Genomic DNA, 25,153 nt, shown 5'->3' with positions numbered 1-25,153 from the left:
AATTTTCAAAAAGTTACTTAAGGAAAATTAGCTTTTACTATTCACCTCTGTTTGTGAGAATCAGCCAGTAACAAAATGCGTGTAAGGTTTAATGTTTTAAATTTTTTATTATTGTTGTTGATGATATTTTGAATAATTTTAGTCTGGTTTCTTGGATCGAAAAAAAACCTAAGTCTATTATTTTATGTATTTAAATATGAAAAGCTAAACGGATTGTAGTATCTTCGTGTGTTTTGTTTTGTTTTTGGCTCATTATAGATGACATTTATCAAAAATAACCATAACGACCAAGTTATCTTGCGGTAAAAAAAAAAAAAAGAAAAAAAAAAAAAAGAAACGTATGAAGTTAATAAAAACGTAAAATACATAAGTAAACATAGAATATATATAATAAGTCAATAAGTAAAATAAAATCGACATCAATGTTGTGTTTTGTGAAATTAAGGCATCCATGACGCAATCATTATGCGCGCTGCGCTAGGAGGCGGTGGCGGATGCCTCTTCGAAACAGAAAACTGTCTTTTACCTAGGACTTGGTTTTCCTCTCATCCTGGTATGAAAACGACTTGTAATTGAACAACTAAGTGGTGTGACGACTGTTCGTTTAGTTACAACATAGTGAAGTAGCTGAGAGAGCTGTGAGCTCCTTGATAAGTTAACAAGCCTGTTTTATCAGGGTAACAGCGGCTAACTGATGCTAGGTCGCTCCTCCTGACAAACACAATGCTGACATTTTTTTTTTATAGAATATTTGAGCTTTAATTTATGAGTTTGTAACCCATCGGCTTGTCTGTTTGTTAACCAGTCTATTTGTTAAGTGAGCTTTACAAACTACTCATGCTTGAGATGTAACAAAAATAATTTGTATCAGATTAATTGGACGTTATTTTTGGTCTTAAGTTTGTGAGGGGGGAAAAACTAGATTGATGCAGTTTTTCGGTCGTAAACTACCGTAGATCTCGTTTAATAGAAGCTGTGGCGCATAAATTAACATGGAGATTGTTTACAGTTATCCTTTACATAAGGTTGACAGCCATTCTTTGTTGATGCTGGAATGTGCCATCATTGTTCCCTCAGGCGTTGCATCACCCACAAATGGATTTTTGTACAGTCATCTAAACCACATTTACGTTATGTAGTTTTTAAAATTTAAACTGCAATGTCACAAACCGAGATGTAACAGTGGTTTGAGTGTCGTTTTTAAATTGTGATGAGTAGTTTCATTAGCTATGTATATTGACTCCCTCAATCAAATAATTGAATTAAGTTCTTCCAATCATTTCCATGGCCACAGAGCTTTTATAAACATTTCTCAAACAATGGGTCACTCTCACTGTCACAAGGTGCACCTGTGCAATAGTTTGTATCAAGAAAGCTACTCAACTTAATATTCCAATCAGTTATTAGCAGTATTCTAACCAGAGGTAGAGCACCCCAAAATTATACTCGAGTAGAACTACGTCAACTTATGTTTACTCAAGCAAAAGCAAGAAGTAGTCATCCAAGAAATTACTCAAGTAAGGTTTAAAAAGTATTTGCTAAAATATTCTGAGTAACTAAACATAACATTTGATGAAATGTGTATAAATGAAATTACCAGACAATGAAAAATATAAGACTCGGTGGATGTTCTGGTATTTTACAAAGTAATTCAGCCAAGTTTTCTCTTTTTATTTTTTTCTGTGTAAAATGTATTAAACTACCATAATTCATACAGGAGGTTGTATGTATGTTAGAGGGTAAAGGTACTTCCAGTGACAATGTATCCTGTTCACTTTATCTTCTTAATTTACAAATGATACAACAGGCTAAGCAGAAAGAAAATAACAAATGGAGCTTGTGTACAAAAACGAGGATTCACACTAATGCAAACTGTATGACTGCGTCTCATGCATGCTGGCTAAAATATTTCTGTTTGTCATTCAGCGAAGTTGCTCCCAGTGGGTAGAGTATCCATATGTTTTACTCAAATAAGAGTAATGACACTTCATAATAATATTACTCAAGTAAAAGTAGTATGGTTTAGTTAAACTACTCCTAAAAGCACATTTTACATATAAGGGCTGGAAACACTTGCAGCGCAGGCTATCATCAAGTGGATCAGTGGAGACGTGTTTTCTGAAGTTACAAATCAATTCAGTGGATACGTCGCCTAGGTTTGGCTGTCGCTAGAACAACAGCTCTTCCCTGACTGAACCTTGTCAAGTGAAAAGTTGCTTTCTGGAAAAGTTTGTTAAACATTACTGCACACTAGGGCACAGGCTGATACCTCACAAAACACCTTTAGGATGAATTAGGATGAAGACTGCAAGCTAGATCTTCCAACCAGTGTCTGACCTCACAAATGCTCTTTTGAAAGAACCGTTTAAACATCCTCATAAATATGCCCATAAACCTTGTGGGGAGCCCTACCAGAAGAGCTGCGTAGTGTGGGCTGACATTATGTTAAACTCTATCTGAATCCTTGCAAAATTTAAATTTGCTGTCGAATTTCACCTACATCTCTTCAGTTGTTGACATAATATTCCATTTACATCTTCCATGTTTTTAGTCTAAATAACTTTGAAAAAGGAAGTTCACTACATGTAGAGTGTTTTAATGAAAGCTTCCCCTATCTCTCTTATTTCACGTTATCTCACCTCTCCCTGTCTTTCAGCTAAAAAGCAGCTGATAGGATGCCAAAGAAGTTCCAGGGTGAGAACTCCAAGGCGGCCACTGCCAAAGCCCGCAAGGCTGAGGCCAAGGCAGTGGCAGACGCCCGTAAGAAGAAGGAAGAAGAAGACGCTCTCTGGCAAGAAACAGACAAACACGTACTTAAAAAAGAGCAGAGGAAGGTAAGCAGAGATGTCAAATCATAGTTTACACCTAAATTCATCACGGGACGCATCTATCGTCTTTTGTTATTCAAATCAGCTCTTTGACTATTGCGTTTTCTCTTTTCTGCCTTTTGTTCCCCTTTTTATTTGTTTATATAGTATGCAAAATGACGGTTGCAGAAAATGTTAACTTGCCAAATCTGAAGTGTTAACAACCTGAAGACACAACCTCCATTATAAAACACGGTAGAGGCAGGAAGAGGGAAGCCACCGGGAGTTGATGGGTATATAGACACCAGTTTTATATCACTGGGGGATTCCCAGACTTCAGAAGCACAGAATCAAAGCTGAGAGAGACTTGCAGCTGTGTTTGCTTGGGACGATGGGTCCTCATGGTTTTGGCTCAGGAACATTTAATTCCAATGCAGACTACCACTTATCATATCTTAATTTGTTAAAAATGTTGAAAACCATCTGTCTACTTCATTCTACTTCACCGTTATGCATTTCACTGTGTTGGTCTACCCAGTCGAATTCTAACAAAACGACCTGGGATTTGTGGTTAGTATTATGACAAAATGTGAGATGGCGCATCGTGTATGAATACTTGCGCAACAAACCATATATAAGCAAATGACGCTCAGTAGTATTGTATTATAGGAAATATTTTAAGGATAACCATTTCACTTTTGCAAACATTTAATAAGGAAGCTCTGGTTTGTTGCGTTGATAAAATAAGTGGAAACACTTTCTCTCTTCCTCCAGGACGACAAGGAGAAGAAGCGGTTGGAGCTTCTTGAGAGGAAAAAGGAAAACCAGCGGCTCCTGGACGAGGAGAACGCCAGGATTAAAGGGAGAGCACAGAGGGAGGCAGCAGCTGGTGGAAAAGTGACTCGTGCTCAAATTCAGGACATACTTCAAAATGAGCAGCAGCAAGAGCTGGAGATGAAGCCGAAAGGTAGCATTTGGTTTAGAGATCCTGGACCACATGTGTTTGTGTTGAAATAAAATTAAAACCCTTCCATCCACACAGAGAAAAGCCACCTGGAGACTCCTCTGGAGGAGAATATTAACAGAGTCATAGCTGAAGAAGGAAGTGTGGAAGCCCGAACAATCGAGGAGGCCATCTCTGTGCTCAGGTAGGAGACGTGTGGCATTTTGACATTGCTGTCATTACAGAGGTTGTTGGCCGTTTGTCATCATTGACTCGTGTTGTTTCGCTGTCTCCCAGCACGGGGCCGGAAGACCTGGACCGCCATCCGGAGCGGCGGATGAAAGCTGCTTTTACTGCCTTTGAGGAAGCAAACATGCCCCGACTAAAAATGGAGAACCCCAACATGAGGTTGTCGCAGCTAAAGCAACAGCTGAAGAAAGAGTGGGCCAAATCTCCTGAGAACCCTCTGAACCAGCGTTTTTCCTCCTACAACTCGAAGTGAATTCATCTTTTTCACAGTGTCGCTTGGAAACTCTGCTTGCTTAGGCAAATTGGAGACTTTGATTCGAAAAACTAATAATTTCACTAAAAAAAAGAGTGTCAGTAATGATGCTTCATCAGCAATCACCCGGCTACACCTTATCCTGTGCCAGAGGACTTGACTCTTTTGTTTAATTTAGTAGTAAGAGGAACTGCTTTTCATCTCCCAAAATAACAACTGTTTATCATGTTTCTGAACATGGCCTTTAATGAGGCAACTCAGCATCTCATTAATTAAATTACTTATTCTTTAGCCCTTCTGGGAAGGTGGGGAGCCAGATGTTTTGGGAATAACTTATTAAAGTTCACGGCTGAATCATCAACATTTTGTGTTTCTTTTTTTTTTTTTTGTCTTGTCTTTTTTTTTGTGATGCACAAACTAATAGGAAACCAGTGCAAGTCATGTCACATTTGTTTTCAAGATGGAGGATGAGTATAGGTTTATGTCCAGCTTACATAAGCCACACTATCCATTGAATTTTAGAAATATATTAGTTAACGCTAAGTTTTGTACACTAGAAGTTTAGTTTGCCAAGCAATTTGATTATTTAGTTTAGTTAGATTTTTTAAAACAGAAAAATAGACAGAAGCCTTTGAAGCCTTTTATTGAACTATGCATACTGACAGATTGCTAACATTTCTATCTCAATATTCTCACAGTGTATTTTAAATGGACAGCAGCAGTTGCCTGTAAGGATGCTGGTTATTTAATATCCAAGTCAAATTTATTTACAAGCAACAGAAGTTCTGCACACTTGGAAAATCCAGTAATGCACCAATAAGAGAATACAGGTAAAATATGGTAAAAAAAAAAAAAGACAATAAAGGATGTCATAACTCAGCTGTTCTGTTGTAATACCAATGTCAACACAGTCTTAATGTCAAGGTTTAGGAAACGTATCATCAAAGTACTGTATGTTCTTTAATCTGCTCCTTAAGTCATACTGGCCTGTCTTTAATGTTTTAGGAGTATCAAGTATTGGGATATCTGACTGGTATGGAGATCCTTATCGTTCAATGACTGACAAATTATAAATTGATTTCTCTAAAGAGTGGACAGTCTTTGCAGTGAAGCAAAAACAGATTAAATGTGGTCTCTCTTGAGATGACCTGTCAGAGACACAGGCTATAATAAGAAAAGGGGAGTATATCGAAGTGTAAAGTTTGTGAGATATGAGGGAGTGAAGGACTTTCACAAGATTTAAAAATAGAATAAATAACTTTAACAAGAGCCCTAAGTATGAAAATGTTCATGGTCAGTGTAAAATCACTACCTTTATTAAGAATTAATAAATGCAAGTTTTTTTGTCTTGTAGAAACTTAAGAAAAAAAGTCTGGGAAATCAAATGCTGTTCATACTCGCCTTTCTTTGCCTTTCTATTTATTCAGACCTGAAAGATGATCAAAAATAGCTTCATACTTTTTCCAATTTTTTTCAAAACCCCTGTAAAATTTCGAAAATGCATTTTATATGACTTGTTAAATATTGCTAAGTTTACATTGTCGCTAATATTTTGGGTAAAAAAAAAAACAGTGCTGTTCACATATGTAATTTGATAAATTACTGAGTTACTGACACATCAAGCAGCAGACTTTACAGGTTTTGTATGATCCTAACGTTACAATACGATAACATTTTTAGCAGTTCAGTTTCATTTAGGGAACATGAATTTTCTACATATCTTATATGTGCATCTGGGGTTACAGCCTGCATACTGGTTAGAGCATTAAAGAAATAGAAATGTAACAGATTTTTTTTTATCTAGAAAAAATAAATGATGTTGCTTCTGCCTCACATAAAAAACCCAAACCAGCAAAGATTTGGTTGAATAACCTCCTCCACCTGAGTCAGTGTTTTTTCTTCTTTCTTGCTGGTGATTTCAAACATGCTTCATTAAACACTGATTGCTATATTGGACCTGAAATTGCATTTGTTAGATCTTCTAAGGCACAGGTGACGAGGCCTTGTGCTGCATGGCATGATTCATTCAGAGCCAGGTTTAAAAACGGGCACTTTTGTGCGGCAGGCTCTTGTGGCGGAAGAGATAAGAGACGTCGCAAAAGGCCTTTGAGCCACAAGCTTCAATAACAACTTCAAATGACCTTTTATTTACCACTTTGCTATGAATGCTAGCAATTGGCCTTGTTTTCCCTCCCAGCCTACCTGTCTCCTTCCAATTTATTTCTGTGTGATGTCCCGCCCTAATTCTGTGGTCTGATGTTACAGATTTTTTTATTTTTCCCTCCCTGTCCTTTACCTGCACCCTCTCACTCCACTCCATTTGCATGGCAACCCTTCATCAGGCAGCTGCTGCTTATTTCTTCCTTCATTTTGAATTCTAATTATTTCTTTCAAAGGAAAGCATCTTTAAAGCTCCTTCATCAAGTGTCCACACTGGGAGCAGGCAAGCGGCCATCTAACACCCACTCAGGCTGCTCTCCTTCTTAACACATCACTACTGTTGATGGGGCGAATATTTGTTTGCAGGCTGCTTCTTCAAGTTTGGACAGAATCGAAAGAAAAGCAGGAACGAGGTAAGAATCACCTGTAGCTGTAGAGAATTCTAAGCAATTTTTATTTACAGAGAAAAATGTTGAAAGAAACAAGTGAATCTTTTTACTGTTGCCTTTAAGTAATGGCTGAATTCAAGATTCAACATTGTATTTTAAGGAAAAATGCCATTGTTTCACTGATTTGGCATAATTCAAAGAAAAGTAACTGGCTTCAGAATTATTTTGATTTTATTTTACATTTTATACCGTAATCTGTTCATTAGTTAACATTTACAAATCATAAAGTGATACTTAGAGTAACATGTCATGATTCAAATTTATGATAAGTTAGAAATGTGTTGCATGGAAATGAAACTGGTGAAGCTTTTCTCACTCTTTATGGTTGCCAAGTTTGGTAAATAAAGAAAACAGGGCACAGGGGGGGGACATCTGATTTTGACAGTTTGCTTCATATTCACAACCTCGTGTAAAGACAACCTGTAATTAAATAAATAAGCACTTTAACAACCATGAATACAAGCCTTGAAATTAATTCACACACACAAAAGGGTCCCATTAATCTATTAAAAGATTATAAGAAATGCCTCTTGAAACATTATACTTTCTTTGAATATACTTTTGGCCTCTGCATGAATAAAGATCATTGTGCAGATTTGTCATTGACAAAAAGTCCTTACAACTTCCTCACACAAAAATACTTTTACTCTGCTAATGCTTAAAATTCTTCCTTTAAACTTCTGGAATTTTTTTAAGCTTCCTTTTATTATTTGATGATAATAAATATCTTCAAATACCAGATATTTACAAACATCTTTTTTATGGATAACACAAGTCCTTGTTTTTATATTGAAAATACAAAATATGACCTCTTTATTCCCTACAACCTGTCCAAATATAATCTACAGTAATTTTTTAAAAGTAAAACTTGACTTATTTGTCAAACCTTATCAACTTTTCAACAACATTTAGATATAATTAGCTGTGCTTTTATAGACACATTTTCAACCTCATGTTTACGGTGTTTAGACTCAAAACCTATGTAATCTTTTTTATTGGTTTTCTGCATATTTATGGCTCAGGGCATAGACACTGATTATTGATCTCAACTCCAATAGTCAGTGCTGAACGGCTTTCAGTAATATTCAGTGGATTAGATGGTTAAAAAGTTTGGGAACATCTATGGTATTCTTATAATCTAGAAATTACTATAACTATTGCTTTTTTTTTTTTTTTTAGTTTCATCAGAAGTGAATGTGTTTTTTTCCTCAAATGGACATCATGTCTTTTCCGTCTTGCAGAGATAACATGAGGTTGATCCTGGTTAAACCCACCAATGCAACAAGACGTCTCGACTCAACAGGTGAAGTCTTCCAAGATGGAGAACATCAGCACTGTGCTACAGGAGGTCCTGAGGAGAAGCACAATCCATTCTCTGGAAGCCCAGAGAAAGCATCTTCATCTCCTCAGAAGAGTCGCTGCTGCGCTTCATCTTCCCTCCATGAGAAGTCAAATGGAATCAATCCTCCGAGAGGCTCAGCTCAGAGGTCGCCTTCAAAAACACAGAACCTTTTGCTGTCACAGCTGAGTGACCAAGACTGGCAGCTGCTTTGCGGAGAGGATCCTCCCTCAGCAGGAAGAGTGGAAGACATTATGGAAAATCCAAACCATACGGACAGATGTGGCTGCCCCTGTCCTGATGCTCTCCAACATTCTGACATCTTAAGTTTACAGCCACAATCAAATAAAGAAAGGGTCCCAAGAGGCAGAACTAAGAGAAGCGTTTCATCGCCTCATACCCTGCCTTTCCTTGAAAGTACACACCCAACCACCACTTGCCAAGTTTCAGCACAGCAAACAAATCACAAAGATCTTCGTAAACCTCCTACAAACCACCCGAGGAACATCATCGTGCCTCAGTGTTCTGGCCAAGATGAACAGCATTGCAATCATCCAAAAGTCAGAAACTTCAGCCAAGCAACTCATTCTAAGTTGTTCAACAATCCTTTAAACTCAGGTCAGTGTGCTATAAGAAATAAGAAACTCTCTGCACTCAGTTTAGATGTCAACTGGAGAGACCTTTTTGGCAAAGAACCACTTTTGGTGGAGCAGCATCAAAGGAATGACTCTCACTGCTCCTCAACTGATGAACAAACATGGAAGCCATCTGGAGAGTCATCTTTTGCACTGAAATGCCGCCATCTTCCTTACAATCGCCTAACCAGAACGCCATGGGGACAAAGATCAGCTACACCAGCCAGTCAGAAAAGTTTCACCTCTTTCTCCACCAGCCAGTGTAGTTTGCTTGAAAACCAAGATTTGGTGGAGAGAACGAGAGAGCAAGAAAGTCAGGTATGTCATCTTTTTTCAGCGTCCTTTAGGGTTTCCAGAATGTTTAAATGGAAAAAAAATATATGATCTTCTCACATATGATTTCGGAGTTTTATGCATGCTGTCTTTGACTGCGACAATTGGCAATATACTGCTTGGTGAACAATGATGCCTTCTTTTGTAGGAACCTTCTCAGCATCTCAGCGGATCGAAACAGTCACTCCCTAAAACCTGCCCTCCACTTCCTGATACCTTAGAAAGTGGCAGTGTCCAAAACGGGGATGCAGTGCGACCGCTCAGCAGCCTCAGCACTTTAAGCTCTAGTTTTGCAGATTTTCCTTCAGACCAGCAGCAACTTCAGCTGCTTCATAGTGCCATTCTTGAGGACGCCTTCTCCAAGGTCATCGGAGACGACTCCAGTAAGGCCAACAGTGAGAACCTGATCACAACAGAGGGAAGCAAACCACAGAAGAAGACCAAGGACATCAGCTACCGGCTGGGTCAGAGGAGAGCTCTATTTGGGAAGCGCAAACAGTTGAGCGACTACGCGTTGGTCTGTGGGATGTTTGGTATCATCGCCATGGTGATCGAGACAGAGCTTTCAAGAACTTTTTACACTAAGGTAACCTATAACTACTGAGAAAATACTGAGACATGATTGGGTCACTCTTTCAAAAAGACATGTTCAAGGTAAAATATGTTCTATTGTATACCATAAACAAGGCTGGCTTCATTGAAGGCTATTTTGTAGAATAAGAAATGCAGTTGTCTACTAAGGTTTCAGCCTCATGCAAACAGAGATGAAAGACAAAGTTCATTACCACTGAGGCGCTCAGATATGCTAATATTCTCTGTCCATTGTGAACAGGAATCCATCTATTCTTATGTGCTGAAAGGGTTGATCAGCATTTCCACTGCAATTCTTCTTGGGCTCATTCTGATGTACCACGCAAGGGAAATACAGGTATGATCGATGACTGTTCAACACTTTCATTGTTGCTTTTAGAAAAGATTAAAAGCCAACAACTTTAAAATGAGAAACAGGTATTTAATTAAGGAAAAATACATAAAAATATTCAAGCATGGTTTATGTTCCCTATATTCACACATTTTATCCTTACTTGTTGCAAAATTTTAGGCATAATGTTTGAATAACTTTCTTTTAAACACGTAAAGACTGTATAATGTGGTTGAAAATTGGCTGTGATTACAAAACACTTGTGCTTCAAATTTATATTTAATTTAAAATCAATAATCTCTGAATTTTTGAAAATGTCAAGACAACCTGCTCCATGTTATTGGGATGGGAAAAGAATACAGTGTCACTTTGAACATTGGGTTAATCTGCTTTTGATAATCCAATTTGCTTCAAAAGAAACAAACAAACAAAAAAATATAACAATTCCATATTTTGATGTTTTAATATGTTTTGTTTATATATATATTCATCCCATGGTTTAGTGTTAAATATAAACTGATTTTAATCAACCGGTTCTTTTGGATCAAGTAAAACAGATTAGATTAATTTACACTGAATTCATCTTACAATTGAGGGAATTCTATTTTTTATTAACTTTGTTCATTTGTAATAGTTGTTCATGGTTGACAATGGGGCAGATGACTGGAGGATCGCAATGACTTTTGAGAGGATCCTCTTCATTGTGTTGGAGCTCCTCATCTGTGCCATCCATCCAATCCCAGGCCAGTATGTGTTCACCTGGACTGCCCACCTGGCCTTCAACTACACAGCATCTGTAGATGCCGATGTAGACATCATCCTTTCTGTCCCGATGTTCCTACGACTGTACCTGATCGGACGTGTCATGCTGCTGCACAGCAAGCTGTTCACAGATGCCTCCTCACGTAGCATCGGGGCCCTCAATAAGATTAATTTCGACACTCGTTTTGTGATGAAGACTCTGATGACCATCTGCCCCGGGACTGTCCTGCTGGTCTTTAGTGTCTCCTGTTGGATCATTGCAGCGTGGACAGTGCGTGTATGTGAGAGGTATCATCTCAGAGTTGTTATAATTTGTAGTCTAACAGAGACTTTGAGTATAATTGTCTTAAATTCTTGTTGATGCATTTTCAGGGCCAACATTATACAAACATGCCCACTAATAGTTTGCAACGTCTGCCATGACCAAAAGCTTTGACATGCTTAGGACTTGTTTGTTTGATTACCTTTCTAGTGAGGGATAACATAATTTAAATTGTGTGGGTTTTTTGGCACAGACCTGGCTTTCAAGCTTTGCGCTTATGTTTTCGAATATTAACGTCAGACTGCTTTATATGTTGAACTTGAAAACAGCCAGTTATGTTGAAGTTTCAACAATATATTTGACTTGAAGTTGAAGAGGTTGTTCCCCATCTTAATTATTCAGTCCATTTTGTGCAACAACTGGACTATTCTACAGCTTGATGCTACCATCAGAGTGTTTGTAGATTCCAAAGCCTCACATTGGCTTCCCCACAACATACTTCATTTATGCCCAAATAGCTCAGCCTCAATGTCTCACCTGAGCATAGATATTTTCTGTGTATCTGTAACACTAAATGCTACTACAGCCCCTGCTGTTCTGCCTCAGTAGGTATCATGATGCACAAGAAGTAACAAGCACCTTCCTGGGAGCAATGTGGCTGATCTCCATCACTTTCCTGTCCATTGGCTATGGAGACATGGTCCCTCACACCTACTGTGGGAAAGGAGTTTGCCTCTTGACAGGGATTATGGTGAGAAGGAATACATTTTTATGAGTACTGAAATGAATATCAAACTTAATCTTTGGTTACAACTGAATGAATCTGTTGTGATGCCAACCGCAGCTCTTCCTCTCCACAGGGAGCTGGTTGTACAGCTTTGGTGGTGGCTGTTGTTGCAAGGAAGTCAGAGCTCACAAGAGCTGAAAAACACGTCCATAATTTTATGATGGATACTCAACTTTACAAAAAGGTCTGTTTGCACACAATGCCGCTTATTTCTTGAAGAAAAATCTTTTTCCGTCATGAATATTGTCAGTATTTTTTGCTTTAGAGTTCAGCTACCATTTTAAAATGAACATCAAATCAAATCAAATCAATCAAACTAGTTTACACCTACAAAGTACCAAAATGAAATAAATAGAAGTCATAAAAAGACAACCTATGCCATTTCAAAACTGCTGCCGTTCTTTCTTGTTCATGTGATTTCCCTTCTCAGATAAAAAACACAGCAGCAAATGTTTTAAGGGAGACTTGGCTCATCTACAAAAACACAAAGCTGGTCAAAAAGATTGACCACGCCCGTGTGCGGCAGCATCAGCGGAAATTCCTGCAGGCCATCCACCAGTAGGCATCATTATTTGCTTGAATTTGTTTGTTTGTCTCCCTCTTGAAGTATAATTAGGCACTTTTTTAATTGTAAATTCTGTCAAGATAAACTGTACTTAAATCCATTTAAGAGAAATGAATGTTGTTATTTTTAATTCAGACTGAGAAGACTCAAAATGGAGCAAAGGAAGCTAACTGACCAGGCAAATACTGTTGCTGATATCGCAAAGGTTTGTGTAATCTCTTCTGAATTATGGAGGAATACACCAGAAAACTATAATCAAACTGCTGTTTTTGATTATAGTATAGCTGTTTTTGATTATATTATGGCGGTTTACTTCCATTTCATTCATTTCAAACCTAAATATGTTGGGACATCTGTTTTGTTGCTCTCAGGGTCCAAGTTTAGCTGACATTATGAGATATAATGTTAAAATGTTGGACACGATTGACATATTGCATTTTATTTTTAACTTTAGTGGAGATCCACTGAGGTTCTAAAGATGGCCAAATGACAAATACACCTAATACAATATAATATATGAAAACACAGTTTTTGAAGAAGTCTTAAGTTTTAGCTCTCACTAAATTATTTTTATGAAATCCAGCATAATTTACATATAAAATAGAGCAGAATGTAAACCAAAACTTGTTTTTCTTGTCTGTATAAATAGTTTACTACTGCATCTATGCTGACAAAGACATAAGAAAGGATCAAAAATATTTCCAGATTGCTGTACAATCTCTTTGCTGTGTTTCAGACTCAGAACATGATGTACGATTTGGTGTTAGACCTGCAGCATCGAACCGGGGAGCTGGACAGGAGGATCGTGGCTCTGGAAGAGAAACTGGACTCTATACTTGTCAGAGTGCAATCGCTACCAGTTGTTCTATCTCAAGCAATAGCAAAACTACAAAAAGATTTCCTGGATGACTTAGCTTGCCGCGTTCACTTCCTGTCGTCCTCACTGAGCTCGGAGTGCTGTTCAGCACATCCCAAGCAAATTTGTCCTGGATCAAGCACACCAGAGATGCCGTACAGCTGAGAGGCCTCTCTGAGTTTCCTAATTTTTCATATTGGTTGGAACTGTACCAAAAACCATGATTATTTCCCTTTAGAGGTGGAATAATAGGCCTGTTTATTTTCGTCCACGTGGATGAAAATAAATAAATTGATAAAAAAAACAAAAAACATTGTTTTGTTATGTAGCATTTTCCTACCTCAGGAAGGCTAACCTTGTAAGTCTTTTGCTGTTATTCAGTAGCTGAAATCCTTCAGCAATTGAAACGAGACACTGCAGGTATTGAATGAAATCTTGAAAAACATTAATATTTAGAGGTTAACATTACATATATTCAAACTCAAGAAGTAAATAAAGATTTTTTTTTTGCGTCGTAAAAGTTCAAGATGTCAAGTTTCCTATGTGGTTCTTTGTTCATTTTCGAGAAAGGTATATTTTATGTAAGTATCAATGTAAGCATATTTATTTTAACACACACAAGAAGTGCTCTTAGAAACCACACTACTCTCCCAGAACTGCTCTGATGTTCCAACGTAAATCCAATGCCTTTGTGAATATCAGGGTATTTATATGAGGGGCCCCTCATACATTTACACTATTCTTGTCCATCATTCTTACCAAAGTGTTTATTAATTTCTCGTTTTGTTTCATCTATAAATGGCTTTTCCTAAAATGTAGCTGTTTAATTTTAGTGCAGTTTGGGGGAAATTAGCAAAAATAAATAGGATGAATGCAAGGTGTATATTTATCCATACTTTTCAATGTTTATTTTACTCTCATTTTGCTTTACTTATCAGTTTGTGAAGGAATAAAACAAGGTATTGCAAAAATGCTTTCCTAATTATAGGGAATTTTAGTTTTGTAAAATATAACTGAAAGTGAAAATTAATATAAATGTTGTATTTGAGAGTATATGGGAAAAAAAACAGAATCAGTCATGGATTAAATTCATATATTGCACATTTATGGTTGAAGTTTATAACAGTTTTCATCTTAAAGAAGAGCAGTATTACAAAACAGACTGGTGGATGTTTAAAATAGCCAGATTTTTAAAATGGGCTTACTATTCTAATCTTCTATTATTTTGTTTTCAATAAAGAATATTTGCATGCTGGATGGTGTTGAGTCATTATATTGCAATCGATGATAATGTCAGATGTTTTTTTCTCTCATTAAATTGTTAGATGTCTGCTGTTGCTCTAATGTCTAAACTCTCCTACATATGGGGTATTGGATCTTTGGCTAACATCTCATTTCAGACCTGTTTTATTAATAATTTTGTAAATTTATACAAATATGATGTCTGTTAGAATATAGCTATTGTCTGTGATGAAGGATACAATCACTCACTGCATGTGATCCAACAAATTAGACTGTAAAGATTTTCTTTTCATTTCCTTATCTTTTATCTGCTAGTGTCATACCTCATCACTCCCATATTGATGAGGCACTATCCATCACTTGTCAGGTTTCAGCACAGCAAACCAAACAAGTCACAAAGACCAACTTCATAGTTGGGGGCTAATAACATTTGTTTTTTGTTTGTTTGTTTGTTTTTAATATAATTATAATTACACGTAATTAATTACATCAAATAAGTCTTATGTTTTTCTGCAAGCAAATAAAAAATGTTGGCTGGGATTTCTTTAAAACCCCATAAAGCAGACATACGGTATTTTCGATAAGATATACATCTACTATCAACGTTGTTTACCAGAACCACCATATGTTTAGTCTGCAGAGGACTTTGTCTCGCGATAAACTCCCAAAGAAGAACTGCACCCACGAGAATGTCGTTTCGCGCGCTGACTCTAAGCTCCAGTCACTCTCCAGATTGACAGCTCTATTAACCAATCAAATCTGAACAGTGTTAAAGAAGCAGCCAATCAGCATGGGGAACTCCTAGAGCAGGCGGGTTAACAAAGTGTTGAAGAATAACTCATTGATCAATCTCCAACAAGGGTAGAGTTGGTCGCATAAACCCTTTGATAGAAGTTACTTGGGGGGGAAAAACGTGCACATTTATTGCTTAGTCGACAATTTCCTGATTTTTATTTTGGACGATCAAACAGGTAAATCTTGTTTTGCCACTTCTGTTAACTTTCGATATTTTGTTAATTTCGTATTCATTTGCATCTCTATTCAGTTGCTAGTACGCAGAGGTTAGCTAAGTCCTGTGTTGTTTCTTTTGCTGCCTATGCGGAACCACTAAAAGGCCGCACATCTTGTTCAGGCTTTGTCAAATTCTGTTATTAATCTTTTTTCATTGTTCTTTTTTCATATGTAATGTGGTTGTTAAAATGGCTGAAAAAAAGTCTTTTATCTGTAACGTGATTTGCTGTACGCTTTAAAATAGGTGGGGAAGAAGTTATCCTGTTTATTTGTGCTGAAACTGTAACTCTTACTACCAACGGTTAAATTTGCTAGCTTACTACTTTGTTGCTTTTCATCTATTTTCACGTATGCTAACACAAGACTGCCCATTTTCCTGTTTGTCTTGCTTGAAGTGAATAATTTGGTGGTTTTGCTTGCTCTTTCAAAAAGAAAATGGTAAAAGAAACTAAGGTAAATGGTGAATTCTAAGTTGGAACAGCTATTTTATTTTTCTCTTCCTTATTTTTTTTTTTTTTAATGTTATGATCATGTTTTGTTCGCTTTCGAACGATTATTTAGGGACCGCATAGAGCGTCTCAGTGAAGCCGAGCAGCCATAGAGCCTTCCCCTCATCACTCACTGGGATCCAAGTGCGTTATATTCGGGTAATATATCAGTGTAGAACCTAAATAATATAACATTTCATCGTGTTTTACAGTCAGAAACCGAAGGCACATTGTTTGCTAGCGCTCCCTCGCGTCCGGATGTGCTTTTAAAAGAAAATGGGAGTGGCCAGGAGCCCAGTTTCCCGCACTGTATTTAAATCAGCCTATTCCCTCCCTTTCTGATAGTTCTGATGACAACCCACTGCTCACAGCGGCACCATACTGTACTCTGACTGAGCAGGAAGCAGTCATCTGATCAAGATAACAGAGCAGGAGCTGGTTATTGCAGACAATGAAATCTGATAAATGGCAATGACTAAACGGGGCTAGAATAGAATAGAATAGAAATATTCTTTATTGTCCCACAGTCGGGTAACTCCTGTGAAACAGCAGCAAGTCAAAGTAAAATTTGAGAGTGCTGATTCACACAAGGTAAAAACCGTAAGAATAAGAGACTGTACAGCAAGGACAAATTTACAACATAAGAAAACGGCACTGCAGCTTATTAAAAATAGCATACTTGCATGAAAAGAAATACGCAGCAGAGTATGGAACTTTAAAGTGGGAAAGACACAAGCTGTGCACAAAAACGATAGACTACTAACAAGAAGTGAAAACTTGAAATGAGAAAACCCCAAATAACAGCAGAGTTGTCTAGTCTTCTTGTGTTTATTGGGAGCAGTGATGGTTATAAAGTCTTAACAGCTGCCGGGAGGAAGGACCTGTGGTTACGCTCCTTTTTGTACCCAAGATGCAGCAATCTGTCACTGGAGGTGCTCTCCAGTTCAGCAGCAGCTCATGTTTGGGTGGGAGACATTGGAAACAAGTTATGCCTTGTTTCCAATGAGCGGGACGGGTAGGTGTCCAAGTTGCAATCGGTTATTGAATATAGGCTTATAAAGTGGCAAGCTTTTAGAAAGTTTAGGATGCAGGTGCAGTGAAAGATCTGTGCACTGATCTGCTCCTCTGTTTACTCACCTGACCTTTACAGCAAGTGCATAAAATTTGGGTCACGTGGGTGAGAAAATGCTTACCCTTTTTGTGTGTGTGTTTTTTTTTTTTTGTTTTTTTTTTTTTTTAAGAACTCAAATATCTTTTGAAGTGGGAGCCAGCACAAAAATCTGAAAAAGACTAAGATCAGGTGACGCTGTCTCAAGTCCTGCTGCAGTATTTTGAAAAGGCTGGAAACCTTACAGGAGAAAGTAGTTAATCCCAAAATAAAAGGCTGTTTCAATAGTTGAAGTTTTCAAGAAAATGGAGGAATCACTAGTTCTGATAACGGCATTTATTTGGCTTACAGAAGAAACGTATAACTGAATCCATATTACTTAAATATCCTTTTTGTTTTCATTTCTTAAGAATATTTTCCTCTAAGAAAATGTACTTAAAAGTTTACTTGCGGTAAACTTGCTGGCTGCAGCAATGTGTTGGTTGGAAGGACTAGATGTTCTTTCACTGAGCCGCTACTTGGAAACATTTTTCACATGAAGTTAAAGTGAGATTGTTCTGCAAAGCTAAATATGACTGGAGGTAGCACAACCATGTTTTGACAAAAAAAACCAAAAAAAAACACTTTCAGCCATATTTGTGCAAATTGGCTGTTTTCATAGGGCAGCTGCAATGTGGATTCAAGTTCGCACCATGGATGGGAAGGAGACCCATCGGGTGGATAACCTGTCCAAACTCACCAAGGTGGATGAGCTGCGTCTCAAAATCATGGAGCTGTTCAAGGTGGAGCCAGAGAGGCAGAGACTTTTCTATCGTGGCAAACAGGTGAGATGTTGTGAGTTAAATAGTTCTTTTTTTTTTGGTCTAGTTTAACTAAAGTATAACTCTTTACTGGTGTTGGATCTCAGATGGAAGATGGCCACACCATATTTGACTACAACGTTGGCCTCAACGACATAGTGCAGCTGCTTGTTAGGCAGAAGGCCCCTGCTGCTGATGTCGTCAAAAGCAAAAGCAAAAACAAAAACAAAGACAAAGACAAAGAAGCCGAGCTCTCTGACTCTGATTCTGGCTGCGGCTCCACCCAGAGCGAGTCCGACAAGAACTCAACTCACGGCGAGGTCGAGGGTCAAACTGCTGGGACCTCTGCTCAGACAAACGCAGTGGAGCTCGTCTATCCTGGGTTTGGATTTTACAAGGTAATTTATAAAGACTACAGACTGGATTAAATCTGCTTTATGTCTACTTTATGTTGCAGAGAAGTTGGGAGAAAAGAACTCATAAATGTGGCTATTTAACTTCAGAAACATCTTTTAGTTGTAAACTGACTACTGAACTTTAATTATGCATTTTTACACGATTGAGAAAAATTAGTTGGTAATTCTTCAGTCTTCAAAATCGAGCTTTAAGCTTAATGGACGTGGTCAGTTACCATCTTCTGTTTTTGTCCGAAGATTAATGAGCTGGTTGATGCAAGAGACCTGAACATGGGAGCTTGGTTTGAGGCCCAGATTGTGAATGTCACAAAAACAACAAAGACGCCCAAAGAAGAGTCCGGTGATGGAGAGGCAGAAGAAAAGGAAGAGATCCTGTACCACGTTAAATATGAAGAGTAAGAAATGTATTTATTTATTTACATTTTTTTTTGCTATTTGGAGTTTTTCCAGCGATGTATAGTTAAATGCATTTACATTTTTAGTCAACAATTTTGGCATGTCTTTTAATTTTTGGATTTTTATGGTCTTGAGTTAATAACAAAAACAGCATCGTACAATACTTCCTTGAAGTTCCTATGTGTCCCTGCTAGATTTTCTGCTTGATAAATGTCTGAGAAAGTTAGAACTATGCTTGGTTACGAATCTGTGTCTGTGTGTCAGCTGGCAGTGTGGATTTTGAAGGGAGCTTCTATCAGTGCAGTGCCTCTGTTTGAACCTGTTGGTTCTCGTCTCCATTAATCGCACCGCAGTGCAGCGCTGTTTGAAACACCTGAGAGGGGAATTTAACTTGCACTACACTTTCACACAAACTGCTCTAGCTATCCAGAAAATGGTGTGATTCAGCTGCTGGCCAAAGATGTTCGCCCGCGGGCCCGCACCGTCTACCAGTGGCATCAGCTGGAGCCAGGAATGGTCATTATGGTCAACTATAATCCCGATGACCCCAAGGAGCGTGGCTACTGGTACGATGCTGAGATCCAGAAGAAGCGGGAGACTCGCACGATCCGCGAAATCTACGCCAAGATCATCCTAGGGTACGGATGCAAGTTATTTTTCCAGCATGAGTTTTGCCTGGTTTTATCTGGGGAATTATTGCAGCTATCTGTGGTGACAGGTGAGCACAGTAGCAGTATCTCCGTTAGTGTGGTTTGTGATGGCACAACGGTTGGTATGTAGAGGCGGATTTCCTGCTGTGGTCTCTGTGGATTGCTCAATACTGGTCCCAGTGTCGAGCTCCACATTTTTACCAATTTGCTTTTATGTTTGCAGGGAAGCAGGCGACTCTCTTAATGACTGCCGGATCATGTTCATAACTGAAATCTATAAGATCGAGGAGCCCGGTTCTTCAAGTGACTCGCCAGCTGGAACCGATAGCCCGTTAAAAAGTGAGTTAGAAAATCGTGGATGATGTTAACCTTGAAAGTTTGCCGTCTGATTCGTTCTGACTTATTCCTCAAATCAACTGTGAGGGTCTTCTGCTGACCAAACTGTGTTAATATTCTTGTGCAAATTGTTACTGGATAATTATAATTTATCCTTTAGGATCAAATGGACCTGAATGTAAACATTGCAAGGATGATCTAAAGAAGAACTGCCGTTGGTGCAACTGCCACATCTGTGGCATCAAGCAGGATCCAGACAAGCAGCTTCTGTGTGACGAGTGTGACATGGCCTATCACACGTACTGTCTGAATCCTCCACTCACCTCCATCCCTGAAGACGAAGATTGGTCAGTAGAACCTGAATTATGAGTGTATTCATTACATCCAGCACAGTACTTTCTAGAGTTATTGGTATTTTTCCTTTGTATTGGTATTTTGACCTGTTCCAGAATTAGTGGTGATCAAAGGTAGTTGGCCTTTTTTTTTTTTCAAAGTGCTTGGATGTAGAATTGATTTTAACCTTAACATGTTTTGCCATCTTAGGTATTGCCCCGGTTGCCGTAACGACACCAGTGAAGTTGTTCTGGCTGGAGAGAAGCTGAAGAAAAGCAAGAAGAAGGCGAGGATGGCTTCTGCAAGCTCGTCCAGCCAGAGAGACTGGGGAAAGGTGACACAGAGCAGATCTTTGCTGTTCATTGCAGCAAAGACAGTTTTGAGTATTAGACTAATTATAAGTACAAGCAAAAAAAAAAAAAAAAATGCAGAGTTATTGTCTCTGGTAGCTTACTGTGGTAACCTCTGCAGGGAATGGCCTGTGTGGGTCGAACCAAGCAGTGCACCATCGTCCCGTCCAACCACCATGGTCCAATTCCAGGTGTTCCTGTGGGTTCCCTGTGGAAGTTCAGAGTGCAGGTTTGTCCAACTGTGCTGTAACTGAAATCCGCTTGGCTAGTTTTAGAGTACTATTTGATAAACTGTTTAAAGGTTGACTATTGCCTGTATTAATGTAGTACACATGACTAATATTAAGGTTTTTAACACAAACTGCAAGATGTTAAGTAAACCAAGTGGGTTTAGATGGCTTAACTGTATAGACTTTCAGTAATTCTTGATTTATTCCCAGGTCAGTGAAGCTGGTGTCCACAGGCCTCATGTTGCTGGAATCCATGGCAGGAGCAACGACGGAGCCTACTCTCTTGTTTTGGCAGGAGGCTATGAAGATGATGTGGTAAGCTGTTTTCTAAATATTTCTTATTGATTTACTTTGTTTGAAATAAACATGTCACATGTTGCTATAAAAAAAGTTTTCAATGAAAAGGAGTCGTTAGAAGAAAGAAAGTCAACCCTGCCTCTCAAGTCATTTTTTTAATACTAAATTTGATTTCCAATTTTAGGGGAATTTTTTTTTTTCATACAAATGATGCACAATATCTTGAACTGGCTTTTATTTAAATCATTCCTTCTGTGAGTTTGCCTCAATTCACAATTGAAATAAATAAGCTGTAAAACACACAATGGTATAATTAAAGAGTTTTTGATCTGTAAATAAAGTATGTGAAGAGAATATTTCTAAATGATTTTAGTCTTGATTCATGACTTTAATGTTTGTGCTATCTTTTGATAAAGGATGATGGCAATGAGTTTACCTATACTGGCTCAGGGGGGCGAGACCTGTCTGGGAACAAGAGGACAGCTGAGCAGTCATGTGACCAGACTCTGACCCACATGAACCGGTAGAGTGTTCAGAAGAGAATGTACAATTCAAAACACAGTGTCTGGTACCTTAAGTTTATATATATGTATATAATTTTTTATTTTTTTTATGGCTCATTAGGGCTTTGGCTCTCAATTGCAATGTCCCTGTGAATGAGAAAAATGGAGCCGAGTCAAAGAACTGGAAGCAAGGCAAACCGGTCAGGGTTGTGCGCAGCTGCAAAGGACGCAAGCACAGCAAATTCTGCCCCGAGGAAGGAAACCGGTATGACGGGATTTACAAGGTAAGAGGAGAAGGTAGATGGGGGTGAGAAGAAAGTGACAATTTGTAGGACCAAACTTTCACCCTGAGCATCAGTTTATGGTTTTCTTTGCATCTTCTTACTTTGCACAGGTGGCGAAGTACTGGCCAGACAAAGGCAAGTCTGGTTTCCTGGTGTGGCGCTACCTGCTGAAGCGCGATGATGATGAGCCGGCGCCATGGACCAGAGAGGGGAAGGAGCGCATAAAGAAACTTGGCCTGGTCATGCAGGTGAGGGGCTCAGCAGTACGCTTTGCATAAGAAAACGAACATCATAATGGCATACCTTTTGATTCTCATTTGCGTGACGGCTGCTGTTCCAGTATCCTGCCGGTTATCAAAAGGAGAAGGAGAACAAAAATGAAGTGGAGGAGGAAGAGACACCCAGTAAGGCGAAGAGGAAGAGAAAATCTCCAGAGAGTGGTAAGTTCTTTGTGGCTTTAGCTGGTCGGATTGTGTGCCTTTTGTTTTTGTTTCTTTGTTTTTCATTTCTGCAATTTGCAGATGGGAAATCCCTGTTTTGAAAGGGATGATCACATTCTCTGAGAAGAGCTGATGGATTATTTAAAAAATCTGAAATATTTAGACAAATAAATGGGTAGAAATAAATCTGACTTGTTTTCTCCAGAATCCCCTAAGACCTCGCCTGCCAAGACTAACAAGAAGATCAAAGTGGAAGTCTACAAGCTTTCACAAGAGCAGAAATCCCTCATTAAGAATGACCAGAAAAACAAGAAGCTGTGGGATGAAGCTATGGAGTCGCTGTCTCTTGGACCGGTAATGTGGGACTTTAGAGTATCCATAGTTATATCTCTGCACATTCACATACGGATACTGCATTTCCCTCACTGAAATGGGGGTACCTGATATGTTTCTGTTAAGTAAACTGGTTCTAGTGCTGAACTGGCGATTAATTAACACCAGTAATGGCTCTAGTCATATTAGCAGCTCTGTCTCAGCCTCAGATGTTTGCCCGGTCAGAGGAAATCGGTCTTCATCAGGTGGTCTCACTGAGTCCAATAACTATATTCAAATCTCCAGGGTTAATATTGCTTTGAACTTTCCCAGTATATTTTAAAAACAACTGAAACAATCAGCTTTCAGTAACATGGATTGAAATAATGGAATCATATCTGTAGGTTCCTGCTATATTTAAAAAAAATATTTGGTTAAACACGACTGTGAATACTTTACTGAAAATATATTTTTTTTTTGTCATTTTCTGACATCCTTTTTTTTTCCTACAGAAATTTCTGACCAAGGTTGAAGAGGTTTTCCTTTGCATTTGCTGCCAAGAAGTGGTCTTTCAGCCAATAACCACAGAGTGCCAACACAATGTTTGCAAGGTGAGGACCCAGAAATCTTCAATATTAACTTAACATTGGATTGATGGTTCTTTCTCAGAACTAAAAAGTGTGAATGTGTATTCAACTCTCTTTAACCTGATGTTCTTGAGTAAAATCCAATCACTTCTAATCAGACTTCTGATCAGACTTGCCTGATTAGAAGGGCGTGGAGCCTTTACTCTATGATGCTTTTGTTTTTAGACACTGAAAGTGTGATTGGTTAGCACACTTTTGATTTAATTTATTTTATTGATTTGTTTTGTAATCTGTGCATGCCTTTTCATCTAGCTTATAAATGGCTTTTCTGGGATTGGCATTGTTAACCCACTATTAATGTTTTATCTGTAGGAATGCCTCCAGCGGTCTTTCAGGGCAGAAGTTTACACGTGCCCTGCCTGCAGACACGACCTGGGCAAGAACTACTCCATGTCTGTCAACAAAGATCTGCAGGACATTCTAAGTCAGCTTTTCCCAGGCTACAGCAATGGGCGATGATCATTACTCCAGTCTACTCAGCCCTCAAAGAAGCGCAATGAAACCTGTACGGGGGAATTTCCAGTTGAGGCAATAAAGAGTCCGCTTCTCTTAATATATTTTCTATGAATATAAAGCTACAGTTTTTGTGGGCTAAAATACAACCATTTTTACTGTCGAGCTGTTATGTTTGTCTAATATTCATTGAGAATTCATTTAGAACTGGTTGTACCGTTACCCTTTAATGGCCATTAATCCTCCATATTTTGCTTAGCAACTGCTAATATTCCTTATTTAAAATTAACCTATCTTTTCCCCCAAATTCCTTTGTTTTGCACTCATTGAATAAATATTTGATCAAAAGACGTAATCTGCTTCCCAAAATTATCTAAAGATCCTAATCTCTAAGGCAATGACTAGGTGTTGATGTGTATTGGTTTTCTTGTTAAACTGGTTTTGATCTATTATTTTTATTATTATGAAAAAGTCAGACATTTAATGATTTGATTTCTTGAGTCCTGACATAATCATTTCATATGGCAATGCACTAATGTGATCAATTAACAAAGAAGTTAGATTTGTAATCTCTCCATAAAATGTAAACAAAAACCACATTTTTTTTAAAGCACTTGAGTAAGAGGAGAGCTTATCTGTAAGCCGTGTCATCAAACGACAACATGTACTGTTCACCCAAAAATTGTCAAACAGGAACTTTTTTTTTTTAATTACTGTGGGTTCACATTCTGAAATTGATTGCAATTTAAGGAAAAAATAGCTTGAAAATATATATTTTTTCCTTTTGACACAGTTCTTTTAGGTTACCCTTTTTGTGGTTCACTTTTAATAGTCCAAACATATTCTGCTTAAAGAGTGTAAAGTAGATGTCCCATCTATCTAGCTCTCTAGACTTTGTCCTTAACACTCAAACCTACTTCAGCCTAGAGACTTGATTTGTATTTTTTCAAAAGTTTTAAAATGTATACATTTTTGCCTTGTCATGTAATTTGAAGGTTCAGTCTTGTGTCTTCCCAGTGGTCATTTATAAAATTTGATTCCATTGTGTTAACAAGAAATGCTTTTGTCCGTTATGTTTTTCTGTTTGGTCAAACTCTCCAGCAATGTGCAAATTGTCCTGAATGCAAGCATTTCTTCTGCCAAAATATCTGCAAATGCTGGGAAATGTATATTTTCTGAAATTGTAAAAAAAAAAAAATGTTTTTAGTCCGTTTTAGAATTCATGCGTAGTTTTAGCATTCGCTGCACATGTTTGGTGCAAAAATTGTCATTGTTCAATAATAAAATTTTTAAAACGATTTAAACTGAATATGGATATTTTTATTTGTACTTCTGTGATTTAATAATCGACTGAACATGTCTATTACATTATATTTACGAGGTAATTGTTGGTTTAAAAAATTTCTAGCATTAAATTTCTACTTGGCTAGCCCAAAAATATAGGCGAATCATACAGGTTTTGTAAAAGCTTTTAAGTTCAATAAAGACTTAAGAAAATGTTTTTTTATGCGTTTCAAGACTAATTAAAGCTCCGC

General features: G+C 38.0%; 3 protein-coding genes across 4 annotated transcripts; all 3 read left to right on the top strand.

Moving 5' to 3' along the window:
• The first annotated feature begins 439 nt into the window (after nucleotides 1-439).
• ccdc124 (coiled-coil domain containing 124) lies at nucleotides 440-4,613 on the top strand. Its single transcript, XM_014980534.2, has 5 exons — nucleotides 440-553; nucleotides 2,657-2,834; nucleotides 3,582-3,774; nucleotides 3,850-3,955; nucleotides 4,048-4,613. Exons 2-5 carry the CDS (start codon nucleotides 2,676-2,678, stop codon nucleotides 4,250-4,252), a joined length of 663 nt encoding a protein of 220 aa, XP_014836020.1. The 5' UTR covers nucleotides 440-553; nucleotides 2,657-2,675; the 3' UTR covers nucleotides 4,253-4,613.
• Nucleotides 4,614-7,830: 3,217 nt separating this feature from the next.
• kcnn1b (potassium intermediate/small conductance calcium-activated channel, subfamily N, member 1b) lies at nucleotides 7,831-14,194 on the top strand. 2 transcript variants are annotated; one of them, XM_088005043.1, is made up of 9 exons: nucleotides 7,831-9,153; nucleotides 9,317-9,754; nucleotides 10,001-10,096; nucleotides 10,725-11,140; nucleotides 11,724-11,865; nucleotides 11,975-12,085; nucleotides 12,332-12,459; nucleotides 12,602-12,671; nucleotides 13,203-14,194. In XM_088005043.1, exons 1-9 carry the CDS (start codon nucleotides 8,056-8,058, stop codon nucleotides 13,485-13,487), a joined length of 2,784 nt encoding a protein of 927 aa, XP_087861169.1. In that variant the 5' UTR covers nucleotides 7,831-8,055; the 3' UTR covers nucleotides 13,488-14,194. The 2 variants fall into 2 exon arrangements, with proteins under 2 accessions (XP_087861169.1, XP_087861168.1); XM_088005042.1 differs by having other exon boundaries at nucleotides 11,721-11,865.
• A 1,195-nt stretch (nucleotides 14,195-15,389) lies between these two features.
• Nucleotides 15,390-24,916, top strand: uhrf1 (ubiquitin-like with PHD and ring finger domains 1). The gene is made up of 17 exons (XM_014980535.2): nucleotides 15,390-15,535; nucleotides 17,833-17,995; nucleotides 18,079-18,369; nucleotides 18,625-18,782; nucleotides 19,206-19,421; nucleotides 19,657-19,772; nucleotides 19,930-20,116; nucleotides 20,313-20,436; nucleotides 20,574-20,681; nucleotides 20,893-20,997; nucleotides 21,396-21,502; nucleotides 21,604-21,766; nucleotides 21,877-22,014; nucleotides 22,107-22,206; nucleotides 22,412-22,560; nucleotides 23,031-23,129; nucleotides 23,478-24,916. The coding sequence occupies exons 2-17, from the start codon at nucleotides 17,843-17,845 to the stop codon at nucleotides 23,622-23,624; spliced, it is 2,361 nt and encodes a 786-aa protein (XP_014836021.2). The 5' UTR covers nucleotides 15,390-15,535; nucleotides 17,833-17,842; the 3' UTR covers nucleotides 23,625-24,916.
• The last annotated feature ends 237 nt before the right edge of the window (nucleotides 24,917-25,153 follow it).

Source organism: Poecilia mexicana, unplaced genomic scaffold, assembly GCF_051168715.1.
Source record: "Poecilia mexicana isolate PSO_F unplaced genomic scaffold, ASM5116871v1 scaffold_4, whole genome shotgun sequence".
Taxonomy (NCBI): Eukaryota; Metazoa; Chordata; class Actinopteri; order Cyprinodontiformes; family Poeciliidae; genus Poecilia; species Poecilia mexicana.
The sequence above is the reverse complement of the archived record's forward strand: the minus strand, read 5'-3'. Positions and strand labels throughout refer to the sequence as shown.